At 56.8% G+C, this 12,201-nt stretch overlaps 3 protein-coding genes across 3 annotated transcripts; 2 read left to right on the top strand and 1 right to left on the bottom strand.

Moving 5' to 3' along the window:
- Nucleotides 1-116: 116 nt before the first annotated feature.
- F5144DRAFT_589559 (uncharacterized protein) lies at nucleotides 117-6,047 on the bottom strand (the record flags this gene model as incomplete). Its single annotated transcript, XM_066790053.1, has 13 exons — nucleotides 117-593; nucleotides 629-1,002; nucleotides 1,791-1,794; nucleotides 1,851-1,854; nucleotides 2,176-2,300; nucleotides 2,343-2,569; nucleotides 2,600-3,524; nucleotides 3,660-3,673; nucleotides 3,792-4,544; nucleotides 4,635-4,683; nucleotides 4,926-5,441; nucleotides 5,513-5,831; nucleotides 5,938-6,047. 13 exons carry the CDS (start codon nucleotides 6,045-6,047, stop codon nucleotides 117-119), a joined length of 3,897 nt encoding a protein of 1,298 aa, XP_066649610.1.
- Nucleotides 6,048-6,713: 666 nt separating this feature from the next.
- Nucleotides 6,714-8,167, top strand: F5144DRAFT_559104 (uncharacterized protein). The gene has a single exon (XM_066788123.1). The coding sequence runs from the start codon at nucleotides 6,997-6,999 to the stop codon at nucleotides 8,107-8,109; it is 1,113 nt and encodes a 370-aa protein (XP_066649611.1). The 5' UTR covers nucleotides 6,714-6,996; the 3' UTR covers nucleotides 8,110-8,167.
- Nucleotides 8,168-9,315: 1,148 nt separating this feature from the next.
- F5144DRAFT_544249 (uncharacterized protein) lies at nucleotides 9,316-11,747 on the top strand (the record flags this gene model as incomplete). Its single annotated transcript, XM_066787285.1, has 2 exons — nucleotides 9,316-9,822; nucleotides 9,891-11,747. The coding sequence occupies 2 exons, from the start codon at nucleotides 9,316-9,318 to the stop codon at nucleotides 11,745-11,747; spliced, it is 2,364 nt and encodes a 787-aa protein (XP_066649612.1).
- Nucleotides 11,748-12,201: the final 454 nt, after the last annotated feature.

The raw sequence follows: 12,201 nt of genomic DNA on the forward strand, positions 1-12,201 counted from the left end.
CCTGGATCCGTTACAGAGCGTAGCCCAGAGGCTAATACCTCTAGGCTCAGGATTCGAACCAGGAACCCCAGCTTTTTCTTCCATCTAGCCAGATCTGGTCGCAGTTGCCTCCGCGTTTATTTCCCTGCCCCAGGGGCAAACACTTCGATCTCCTCCCCCTCATCCACCACCGCACTCCCGCTCCACTTATCACCAATATCAAAATCTTCCAGATCCTCCACCACCACATCCTCCATATCATCCCCCTTCCCCCCCTTCCCATCTCCATAGCTCTCCGACAGCATCTTCCCCCTCACATACTCATCCTGCCCCACGCCCTTCCCACCCCCCCTCAACCACACCTTCCGCACCCGATACGCAAACACAAAGTCATCCCCCCCCTCAAACTCCATACTCTCCCCCCTCTCCCACTTCACCCCCCCAGCCGCCCCGACGCCACCAGCACCGACGCCCCCATCGCATCCACCCCCACCTCCGTCTGCGCCGCCAGCCCCCGCGTCCACACCCTCTTCACCTGCGCCCCCGACACCGTCTTCACCCCCACCACCACGTACACCGCCCGCCTCCCCAACCCCAACCTGCCCCTCCCCCCACTGCCACGACCACCCCCCACAAGCCGCCTTCTCACCCCCGGATCCTGCACCGCCGCCGCCAGGAACTCGTCGCTGGGGAACCACTCCTCGGTGCGCACGCTCGCGAAACGGAAGACATCCTGCCGGGCGTGGGATGTCTCGAAATCCAGGCGTATGCCCAGGCATTGGATGAAGCGAGACCAGACGCCGAGGGTGTGGGAGAGGGATTGGGCGCGGGTCCATTCGACGTTGTGTTTGGTGGTGGAGGTTCGGGTTAGGTTTGGGTTCGTGGGGGTGGGGAGGGTGTCGGTTGGTGGGGGGGTTGGGCCTGTTGGGGTTGAGGTAGGGGTGAGGCCTGCAAGGGTGGGTGCGGATGCGGCGAGCAGGGGCGGGACGGGCCGTGAGGGGGATAGGATTATATTGCCGAGTGCTAGGGGGCCCGAGGGGGGGTAGTCCCAGGAGGGGGCGAGGAAGTATTGCTTTTTTTGGGCGGCCATGGTGGGTGGTTGGTGGTGCGCGGTGGTCGTTTCTGAGTGATGGGGTAGGGCGGAACGGATGGAGGCCGGGGCGGGTTGATATACCGGAGGGAGTGCTAGTCTTTAGCCCCAAGGGCGACAACCTTTGCTTTTGTGAGCAGATGTGGGTTTTTGTTTACGCTGGCAAATGGTGGCGAAGGGTCTTGCATGTCGGCGGCAAGAGGATATCCCTGATTGTTTCAGGAGTCGGGCCACTGCAGCCAGTGAACCACAGCGCTGGTTGCCTAATCACATTGCATAAAGGCAGCTTGGGGGCCGCTAAAGCGAGGCCTGGGTACGGGTAAGCTTGGGAGTCCCCAAATGATTCCAAAAACGAGGCAGCTGGTGTCACGACAGGTCAACCAACTCACACGAACGATATATCCCGTCTAAGTTGCTTTGTTTGATCGATCCAGAACCGCTCTTATCCTCATGTTTTCCGGATCGTGGTTTCACGCATGATGGGTATGTACATTCGGATGGTGTGCCATAATTACTGGGGACCTTTCGCTTACTGGGTATGGCACCCTGGCCGCAGGAATGGGCCAGCTGAGGGGGCTGTGATCAACATGGTAGATATGGATACGTGGAGCGTGCCTTGGGGGTTGGGGTATACAACAAACAGAGACATCCGCTCTATGTACGAAGTAATTGAGTAATTATCCAAAAGACACAGATATTTTACCCCGAGAAGACCGCACACAAACCTAGGTACCCAGGCCAGAGAAGCCTTCTGTCTGGCACCAAACCTTATGCCCCTTACTGCTCTACATCCCCGTCATAAAACCCGTTCTTCCGTGGCCAGAGTGGAAGCCCGAAAACACGACGCGCGAAGTCCGCAAACTCAGGGTGGTATAACCTCGTGTGCCATCAGCTAGCTACCTACCTCCCCGGGAGTTGGGACAGTGCCTGCCTCTCTTGGTGGAACCTGGGCTGGAACGGTATCTCGGCTGATAGAGGCGGACTGGGCTAGTTGCTTCCGGCGGTCGTATTCTCGGCTCTCGATGCTTGGGGTCCGACGGAGAAAGGTGAGGGTGAAAAGGCCGGTGTGAATAACGACCCCGATGCCCAATTTGGCGCAGACTGACAGTGAGGCAGCGGTGCTCACCTTCCAGGTTGCCACGGCTTGAATTGGGAGGAAGCCGAGAACGCCGCCCCATGGTATGAGGGCGATTGCCTTGGCCAGACCCCCCCAACTCGAAATTCGGACCCACTGGGACATGTTGTGCGGTAGACCTAAAATCATGAGGGGAACGGCCATTGTGCCGATGGCCACGCCGATCTTGGAGTCATCGGAGAGGGAACTTGTGAATAGCTTCCATAGTGCGACGCCCATGACGGAGCAGAGAGCCGCCCTGGTCGTGTCGAATAAGAGAGGGTGCACCAGAAGGCGGACGCGGAGTTTGGGTGTCAAATAACACCAGGCAACAGAGTCCATCATGGCTGGCATGATGGTGTGGGACGATGTTAGAGTGAAAAGAACTGGAGCACGAAGGATAACCAGGCCCAGACCGATTCTGGTATCGATTGGGAGTGTACTCGTCGCGATGGCCCAAAGGCCCACAGCGGCGCCGATGAAAAGGGCAAGCTTGATAATTGCCTGACTCGGGCGCACCCAGCGTAGCCTGTTGGAGATGATGTTCCCGGGCTCTAGTAGTTGTGTAATCACTGCTAGGCTGGGGATGACGCCGATCCTGGTCTCATCGGTGGCGGGCAGGGTGGCAGCAAGCCAAACGGCTACACCCATGAGGCCAAGGAGGAGAAGAGGAATCAGATTATAATCAGACGCAAGGTGGCGGAGAACCTGTGCCCAACGCCTCATGCGAGCGGCCAATATGTCCAAGCGCATGCGGCGGATGGCCTGGGGAGTCTGATGCACGGCGCCAACCAGCGGGCGGCGGAAGCGGATGAAGTAGGTGGCTGCAGTAACTCCGAGCGAAATGGCCACCCACATGGCGACAGTTAACTTTTGATCAAACTCGACCACGTTCATGCCGAAGATCCCAGATACAAAGGTCAGCGGGACGAAGAAGAAGGCGAGGTTCGTGAGCCTCGTCACTACCTCGGCTTGTTCGATGGCCCGCTCACTTTCGAGGATGCTCATGGAGGACATAAGCACTTGGTACGTTCCTTCAAGCCGCCGCATCGTGGCTTCCAGCTCCTTCTCGGCCCGCTCTAGTATTCGAATCTGCGCGGGTTTGCGCGACGTGGGAGGTAAAGGAGCGCTAAGCTCGGGCACGCGTGCGAGGAAGTATGCAATCGTTTGTGATTGATGGAAGAGATGGTTCCTCCATCCTGGGGGGAAGTCTCTCCAGCTTTGAGGGCTTTTCAAGTCTCTGCCCATGGAGAGTTCAATCTCATCCAAAGCTTTGCTGATGCTCACGAGAAGCTTGCGTTGGTCCTCGACGACAATGGTTAGAATGGTGTCAAGGATGAGCTCCGTAGTTGTTTTGCTATGGTCCGCCGAACGCGTAGCGTCAAGTTAGCTCATGAACTTGTCGAGGCAACACCTGTCGTATTAGAATGCATGCTTTGGAGGGCTCTGTTTGCTTTCGATTTCACCGCCAGCCACGAGGTTGTAGTGGACTTCGGTAATGCGGTGTTTTCTGGGTTGATCAAAGATGAGAATACCTAAGTCTGGTTAACATCCGATATCCCACAGCCCTGGCTCCGTGGCCTACAAATATAAACAGTAGGACCTCACCTTTGATCCTATTTCCCAACTTGACATGATAAAAAGATATGCACTCGTGCGCAGCATGCATCAACATGTTTTGGACATACATCTTGGTTCTCAATCCCGGTTGAGCGGCAGTTGACCTTTCTTCCCCATCTGAAGGACCATGCTGTCCTTCGATGTCACATCCAGGAGATATCTCGTTGATGGCAGCTGCTGTTGTCCGAGACCCTCCCTCCTCGATGCTCTGGTGAAACGGTACGTTGATGTCATACTCGGAGATGGGGTTGTAAAACCGGTACGGCTCCGTTATATGCTCGTAACGGTCGTGGTCCAGACGTGAGACGGTTGGGTCAACGTCGTCGACGTTGAAGGGGTTCTTGGAGGTCCGCAACCTCTTCTCGCGTGCCCATACCTCCTTGGTCTGAGCCGCGCGGCGGGACCATTTGGCTAGAAACACATGATCCTCGTCTAGGGCGCTGTCGATTTGCCCTAGGTTGTCACACAGATGTGCTTTGACGAAAGCATTGGGTAGGCTTGGAATCAGCCCCCGTAACACCGTTATGGTGTGCTCAGAGAGGCCTTCGACGAGATATAATTCGTCAGCGCTGGATTTGACGTCGTCAGTCGCATTTGGTGATGTTGGGGTTCCCTCGTCGATCGCTTGAAGTGACCCATCCGCCAGGATCTTGTATATTCTAATTCGGGGGTCGGGGGTGTTTGGGTTGTCCTCCATCCTGAGCGAGAAATCGCCTGGTTTGCTATCATCACTTGTTAAATCTGTGAGAAGATAAAGGACGGAACTGAAAGCTCGATACCGCCTTGAATCACGGACAGCTGCATCTACCTAGGCTCCAGTCTCAGCCGCACCGCCCCCAGCCCCCCAGAGTCCGAGGCCATCCTCCTCCTCCACCCCCACCTTTTGCCAGTTCGCCGATTAATGCCCAATGGAGAAAAGCCACGCATAATGCAGTACAGCCCCTTTTCGTCATGCCCTCACCAATACCACATCACACCCCTATCACACCCCTAGACTCCCAGCAGCCTCACGAGCGGCGAAACTTAGCTATTTTATCAATTTTGCAACCCCTCCAGTACTTCTCCAAGCATTATTCCTCGCTCTCGATATGTGCCCCCGCCGAAAACCCTGACTGGATTCACCAGGTCATACAATCCGTTTCTCTGTTCTGAGAGGCTACGGAAAATGGCCCTAACGCCGTCATAGCTCTTCAGCCAAATAGCGCAGTCCTGCTCCGGCACATTGTCATGAATGATGGCAATCATGAGGGCGGCAATAGCCACGGCAACAGACGTCGCAGTCGCAGACCCAGACATGCGCCTCGTCCCGCCCAGCTGTGTTGTCGGCGAGGGGCTGGGCCACGCCGCCTCGACATGCTCCCCGAGAACGCAAAAGTTGTCAGCGGTGGGCAGCTCCGTCGGGTTGAACAGCGACGCATTGCCCAGCCCGTTGGCCGAGTGAACGCAAATAACGCCGGGTTGGGTCGCTGGGTAACTTCGCCCCGTGTTGGCACCATTATCAGCAGCCGCTGCGAAGATGATTTTCTTGTGATGTACAGCCTTCTCAATCTCATCCTGAATCCTAGGGACGGCACGCGGAAGTCCGAATGGTATCGAAATTATGTCTACGTCCCACTCTTCGTTGGCAACTCGGATCGCCTAGCGGATGCGCATGGCGCGGCACTGTCAGCTACCGGAGCAGATAAAGAGCCTCGAAGCACAATGCGTACCTCAGCAACCGATTCAGCTGATTCAAGTGTCTGACTGTTCCCTTCCGATATTTTGGCTACATAGACATCGACGTTCTGCGTCAGTGCCAAGATGGTGCTCACAACATGCGTCCCATGCCCGTTACTGTCAACGGTTGGGGCACTGGCGACCCAACTGCGGGCGTTTTCAGTCTTGAAGCGGTCCTCGTCATAAAAGTCAGGGTGGTCAACATCGATCCCTGTACCTAGCACCGCCACTTTAAGGCGTGTGCTAGTCTCCGAGATGCTTGTGTTCACGATGGACAAGAACCGCTCAATCCAGTCATCCGTCCGTTGACAACTGGGATGGCTTGTCAGTGTCTAAGGTATGTACAAGGTTTATAGGTAGTGAGACCCCTGGGCCCCTGTCGCATAGGAAGTCATTGACAGGACTCCAACGAACTTACTCGATAGGAGCAGGATTAGCTGGACCCGTGTCGATAGGGAAAAGTGGGAACTGGGGAGGCGGCACTCCTTGCCAGCGTCTTCGCAGGCCATGACGGACTGGAACGGTCATCGTTACTTGTGTTGAGCAGACAAACAAGGCTTTGACAGGTCGTGATGGGTCCACGAACGGAGTGTGGTGTTACTGGGAAGCAATGAGGATGGCTGCACAGGACAAGGTTTGTAAGATGGGCAAAAGGTGTTATTATTTAGATGGCGTCCTTTCGGGGGTTAGATTTATTTATGCCCGACGTCGTTCTCTCATTTGTTATTGCCTTCCCCTGAGACACGACTGGGCGCAGGAGATTGGAGTTGAAACCAACAGCTGCATGCAGGATTCATTTGGGCGCTAATAAAGTGCTCGGAGACAAAACCAGCCTCATGGAGACTCACCTGACATCCTTGTTGCTCAGTCAGTATTTAGGTAGTTTAAAGTAGCTAGAAACGTCGTTTTCTATCTGGTGATATGTTAATAATTACCTTCCCCTAGCCCGCTGTTTTATTTCTCGTTTTCTCCACCACTTCGAGCCATCTAGGTAAACTTCAGGGACTGGCAGGAAACGAGAAACGCCCAGCATGGAGCCCAGGTGGCAACTAGTGCTGAACTCGGTAACTCTTGAGCTTTCAGAGCCCCTGATTCGTCGTCCCCGCTGTTCTTGCATGCGGCTGGCCATTAGTGAGAAGGGCCCTTCATCTGAACCGGAAGGTCACTGGCCCCTGAATTACCCCTCCTGGCCATCTCAACTCTCACACGCCGCCAACAACCGAGTTTTGAGTGAGCCTGCTGGGGTGCCTACGCCCTACAGCATGTTGAAGCGAGACTCCGCAAAAGTATCCGAAACTTTTAACAGAAGCACGATATACGAGTGGCAAAGAAAGAATTCCCGGGGCAGAAATAACATTTATAGCCGCTCTGAGTTCTCACAAATCACTCTCACGAACCGCACCGAAATCTGCACATTCTCCAATCCCGCGACATCGACCCCTCTATAACTTCTTTCATAACTCACCCGAAGGCCACCATGTCACCACCGGAGCCGGAGGCTTCGTCGCCCATCACCAAGGCCGACGTGGTCTTCACCGAAGCCACCCCCGACCAGCGCATCCTCTGCTGGGAGCTCAACGGCGCCTCTTGGGCCCAGCCCATGACCGTCGCACAATACGTCAAGCGCGAGACCGCCCTCTCCGAAACCACCCTCTCCACCAACGGCGGCACCAAATACTTCGTCGTGCACCCCAAGAACGACCCCACCACCATCGTCTCCGCCTGCGAAGTCACCACCAAACGCGCCCTCATCACCGACAACGGCAATAACACCGTCCGGGAGGTCGCCGCGTACTCCATCGCCAGCGTGTTCACCAACCCGCGCTTCCGCGAGCACGGCATGGCCAGCCACATGCTGCGCAAGGTGCAGGAGGCGGTCGACGCGACGAGCGAGTGTGGCGCGCTGTACAGCGACATTGGCCGTGTCTACTACACCCGCCTCGGGTGGAAGGACTTTCGCAGCCCGCAGGTCCTGCTAGCTGTCTCGGAGGAGTTGGGCGTGGCCTGCCCTGATGGGGTGGTGTTTTTGACTGCAGAGGAGGTTGCGCCGCTGTGCGAGCGGGATGTGGAGGCTATTAAAGGCCGGTTCCAGCGGTTGGCGGAGTCGGGGGATGGGAAGACGCATGTTGCCTTCTTGCCGACGGCGGAGCAGATGGCGTGGCATTTTACGCGGGATGCGTATATGTGCAAGACGCTGCTGGGGAGGGAGGTGGTGCATCGCGGGGCGAAGACGGAGGATGGCGCGAGCTGGATCTACTGGGACCATGACCTGCGCGAGAAGAAGTTGAAGGTGCTCAGGATTGTTACGCGGGAGGAGGATGCGGGGGAGAAGCAGCGGGAGGATGTGAGGAAACTGTTGCTGGCTGCGCTGGCGGAGGCCAGGGAGTGGGGGTTGCTGAAGGTGCTGGTTTGGAATCCTACCACCGAGGTGGCGGAGGTTACAACTGGAATTTGGAGGGATTTGGGGCCCAAGGTGCAAGTCACTTTTGAGGAGCGGGAGGACGGTTCAATCCCCAGCCTGAGATGGAAGGGCGGCAAAGGGTTAGAGGAGGTTGTGTGGGAGAGCAACGAATATTATGCTTGGTGCTAGTGGTTGACCTCCACGGCAACAAGTGAGGCACAAAAATCCCAAGTATTACGTTACATCATAACTCGTCCTTCTTGCGGTTGTGAGGATTTGTTAAAGCACATTTTCGGGCATGACAGGGGCCGCCTGGAACGGGGTTGAACTTTTGAAGTTGTTTGGTCACTGCCCCGGCGGATTGTTGCCCAGCGATAGGGGCAGACTTCAGCCGTTAGCGGAAATCAGGGCTGCCTCTGAAGCCTCACAACCAAGGTCTTGTCGCTGACCGGTCAGGATGGGACCTTCAGAGGTGCAATGGGCAAGTGCCATCACATAACGGCGCCAAACCAGCTCAACCCCAGGATGAAACTATCGTCACCCAGCCCCAACCACAAGATTAAATGAGGCGGAAACGGACAGGCACCCTCAAGCCACCGAGGCGGACTCCGCACCCCTTCTCGAGTGTCTGCTCCGAGAGCATGCAACCGCCTCTGAACAAGAAGTCGGCCAGACCCTCCCCCCCCCGCAAGATCCACGCGGGATGCAGTGTAACGGAAATGCTTAACTTTCATTCAGCTTGGCCAGACTTGGCTTAAAGAAGCCCAGGGGCCCCGGTCACGGTGCCCTGTAATGTCCCCTGATTGGAACGCCGTGCTTCCCCAAAACGCGCCAGATAATGCACAGAATGCCGCTATCAGGGCCAGAAGGGAAACACGGTGAGAACGCTCCCGGAGTCGGCGGAATGCTTCGCCACAATCCAACCCCATGGGGAGCCTCGTGGACTGCAAGCTCTCGGACGTGGAATCGGAGAGAGCCGGAAAACCCGGTGACCCCTCCCCCCACGCGGAAAGTTCGGAAGCTCTGTCATGCCGCGTCGTCTGCGGCTGAAGTATGCCGCGTTTCTGAAGAGACAGAGGAACGGGTGGTGCCCTGAAGCCACATCGTGGCCGAGTTGCTGGACGGCCGGGCCCAGACCTTGTCCCTCACCTCGGACTCTGCTGCCCTCAACTCCTCAATAGCAGCGTTGTGCCCCGTGAAACTGAAGTTCACCATACGATCGTTTTTAGTCTCGCAAACAATTTCTTAGTATCATCCAACGGCACTCGCTTTAAATACTCCTTTTTGCCATCGTCTTTCTAATCTTTTCACCGAGCCACACTTGGCCTGATATGCCTCCACTTGGTCCCCTCCAGCCAAGCATTCCACGACTTAGGGATTACTGCGCCATACTTGATGGATCCCAAGACCCCCGCCCCTAGAGAGCCCCGAGACATCGACGAGACGCCGCCGCCGGCCGTCGGTCCGCTAATCTTCCCCTCGGCATTCGACGCTGTGACCGAGCATACCTCGATCGGGCTTTCCAACCAGCTCCAAGCCAGGCCCCTCCTGTGGCAAACCCAGGCCGTGCGGCGCTTCTCGTCACCATCCGTCAACACCAACCAGCAGCGGCTCACCAAGCACATCGATAGCGCGAGAACTGCCTACGCCAGAGCCTTTGTGGCCATCCAAAAGTCCATCAAGGACATCGATGCCACCGCCATCCTAACGCACACCTCTGAGACGGACGTGGCGCAGGCGGCACTCGAGCTCTTCAAGTCGCCAACGAGCGAAGATAGCGGGCGCGTCTCGCGGTTCATCGACGTTTTGCACCACTACCATGGCGTTTTTGACGTCCTCTCCCAGGCGGGCGACTTTGCCTACCTGGCGGTGGTCTGGGGTGGGATGAAGATGTTGCTGATGGTAAGTTGTGATTCGAGCTGGATACACAGTACCATAAGGACAATCGGCCATAGACTGACACAGAACAGATGGCCAAGAACAAAAAAGACCTCCTCATCAAAGTGACCGACATGCTCGTCGAGATCGGCCTGACCCTCTCGCGCATCGAAGTCTACGCCAGCCTCTTCCCGACCGCCCGCATGGTCGAGCTCATCTCGATGCTCTACGCCGCCGTAGCCGACTTCCTCGAAGAAATCATCCTCCACTTCAACCGCAAGTCCCCGCTCCGCAAGCTCGTCTCCTCCTTCGTGCGGCCCTTCGACGAAAAGTTCGGCCGCGCCATGGACCGCATCCACCGCCTCGAGACCTGCATCGAAAAAGACGCCGGCCTCCTGCACGCCCTCCAAACCGCCAGCATGGCCCAGCACCAACTCGACGCCTACCTACACGGCACGCACGTCACCACCACCCTCAACGCCACCGCGCCCCCCCACCCCCTCGCCATCCCCCCCGGAACCACCACCAACCCCAACACCCCTCCCCTCCCCGACATCTTCACCGCCATCAAAGCCACCCTCTTCCGCAACTTCCTCTCCCAAGCCTCCTACCACGACTCCCTCGCCGCCACCTACAGCGTGACCGCCCGCGCCTGGAAAGAATGGTTCACCGTGGAGCAGCAACACCTCCCCTCCTCCGCCTCCCTCTCCACCGGCACGCGCCTCAGCCAAGGCCTCTGCGACGCGCCCGACCACCAGCACGCGCTGCAGTGGGTCGCGCAGCAGCGCGCGCTGACGCCGGGCGTGCCGAGCGTGTATCTGATCTGGGCGCAGGGCATGACGGTGCATGCGGCGGTGGCGGCGCTGGTGCTGCAGGTGTTGCAGCAGCGGCCGGGGGCGGTGGCCGAGTTGGGGATGTTGGATGTGGGGGTGCTGGAGCGGGCGGGGACGAGCGTGTGGCGGTTGTGGGAGGTTTTTACGTACCTGATGAGGATGTTGGGCGGGTGTTTGGTGTATATTTCGATTGGGTCCGCGGGGGAGGATGAGTTCGCGCTTGTGGAGAGGTTTGTGAGGACGGTCAGGGCGTGGGATGGCCCGCCGATTTGGGTGACGATGATTCATCCGTATAATGAAGGGTTTGTGGGGATTGAGGAGGCGACGGATTTGGATGGGCTGTATGATGTGCACCCGTCGCTGACGATTACGGATGCGCTGCATCATGTGTTGATGTTGGAGCTGGATATTCACCAGGTGTCGGATACGATTCAGACAGTGCTGTGGGAGGCGGCGTGGAGGGAGACGAGGTACGCGTCCGTGGGGATCAGCTTTAAGAGCGTGGTGAGGGTGATACTGGATGTGGCGGAGGAGCTATCTTGGACTGAAGTGGGCGGGGTGCCGCTGTTGACGGACCATGGCAGGGAGCTGTGGATGGGAGGTGTTCAGAGATGGATCGACCACCCGGTTGCGTCCAACTGTACGCGGGAACTAGTCCAGCGCCACCTCGACATCGTCCCGCTGGCCGTGCCCGACGACATCCGCGCTGCGATTAGCCGCCACTTGAAGTGTCTTGTGCTACGAATCGACGAGAGCAAAGCCGCTTCGTTCGCATCGAGGTCTATGACAGAGAAACAGCGTTACCGAGTGTGGGATCAAATCAAGGCGGCTGTCATCCCGGGATCCGAGGCCATGTTCTGTACGACTATTCGGGAGTTGCTCTTGGACACGTTGGAGAACTTTGCCGAGGTGCCGTGCCAGAACCTGAGACAGGCGGGCTCTGTTCTGGTCAAGCTATTGAATGATCGTTTTGGGGTGGGCGGTATTTGGAGCAAATCCATGTCGAACGACGAGCAAGTGATGGTCAGGGGCATCAAAGAGGCCGTCATGACGGGATTTGCACACACCATTATGGCGTTATCTGAGCCGGAGGTGGTGGAGGAGATTACCGAGTGATATCAGGAAACGGAAGATACCTTTTGTATTTTTGTTATAACAGCGCTTATATACCTACCTACCGAAGTACGGAACCTGAAACCCGCTTATTCACCGGTTCCAGATAACATGGGGGAGGGGGGGGGGGGGAGCGGGGGGACAATAACAGTTCTACTCCACGACTGTGGGAACAGAACCCGAACCCGAAAACAAAGAAATAGAAAACAGGCAACAGAAAGTAGCAAGGGAAGAAACGTGTCGAAGTAACGAATTCAGAGTCGATTGTATAGTACAAGTACCTATTGGAGACAGGGCCAGTTGGGAAGTAGGGTAGTAACATCATACAGACAGTTTCAAGTATGTGGACAGGTAAATGAGTATATAAGAAGGCAGGTAAATGAGTAAAGAAGGGAGGTAAGTAAGGGAGTAAATAAGTAGTGCATAGGTAAGAATCTACCTCCCTTAGGTACCTACC

The sequence above is a fragment of the Chaetomium tenue genome, assembly GCF_020726465.1.
Source record: "Chaetomium tenue strain MPI-SDFR-AT-0079 chromosome Unknown F5144scaffold_1, whole genome shotgun sequence".
In the NCBI taxonomy this organism is placed as follows: Eukaryota; Fungi; Ascomycota; class Sordariomycetes; order Sordariales; family Chaetomiaceae; genus Chaetomium; species Chaetomium tenue.

Coding starts and splice junctions, on each gene's coding strand:
- F5144DRAFT_559104 (XM_066788123.1), top strand. CDS start 6,997: ATGTCACCACCGGAGCCGGAGGCTTCGTCGCCCATCACCAAGGCCGAC.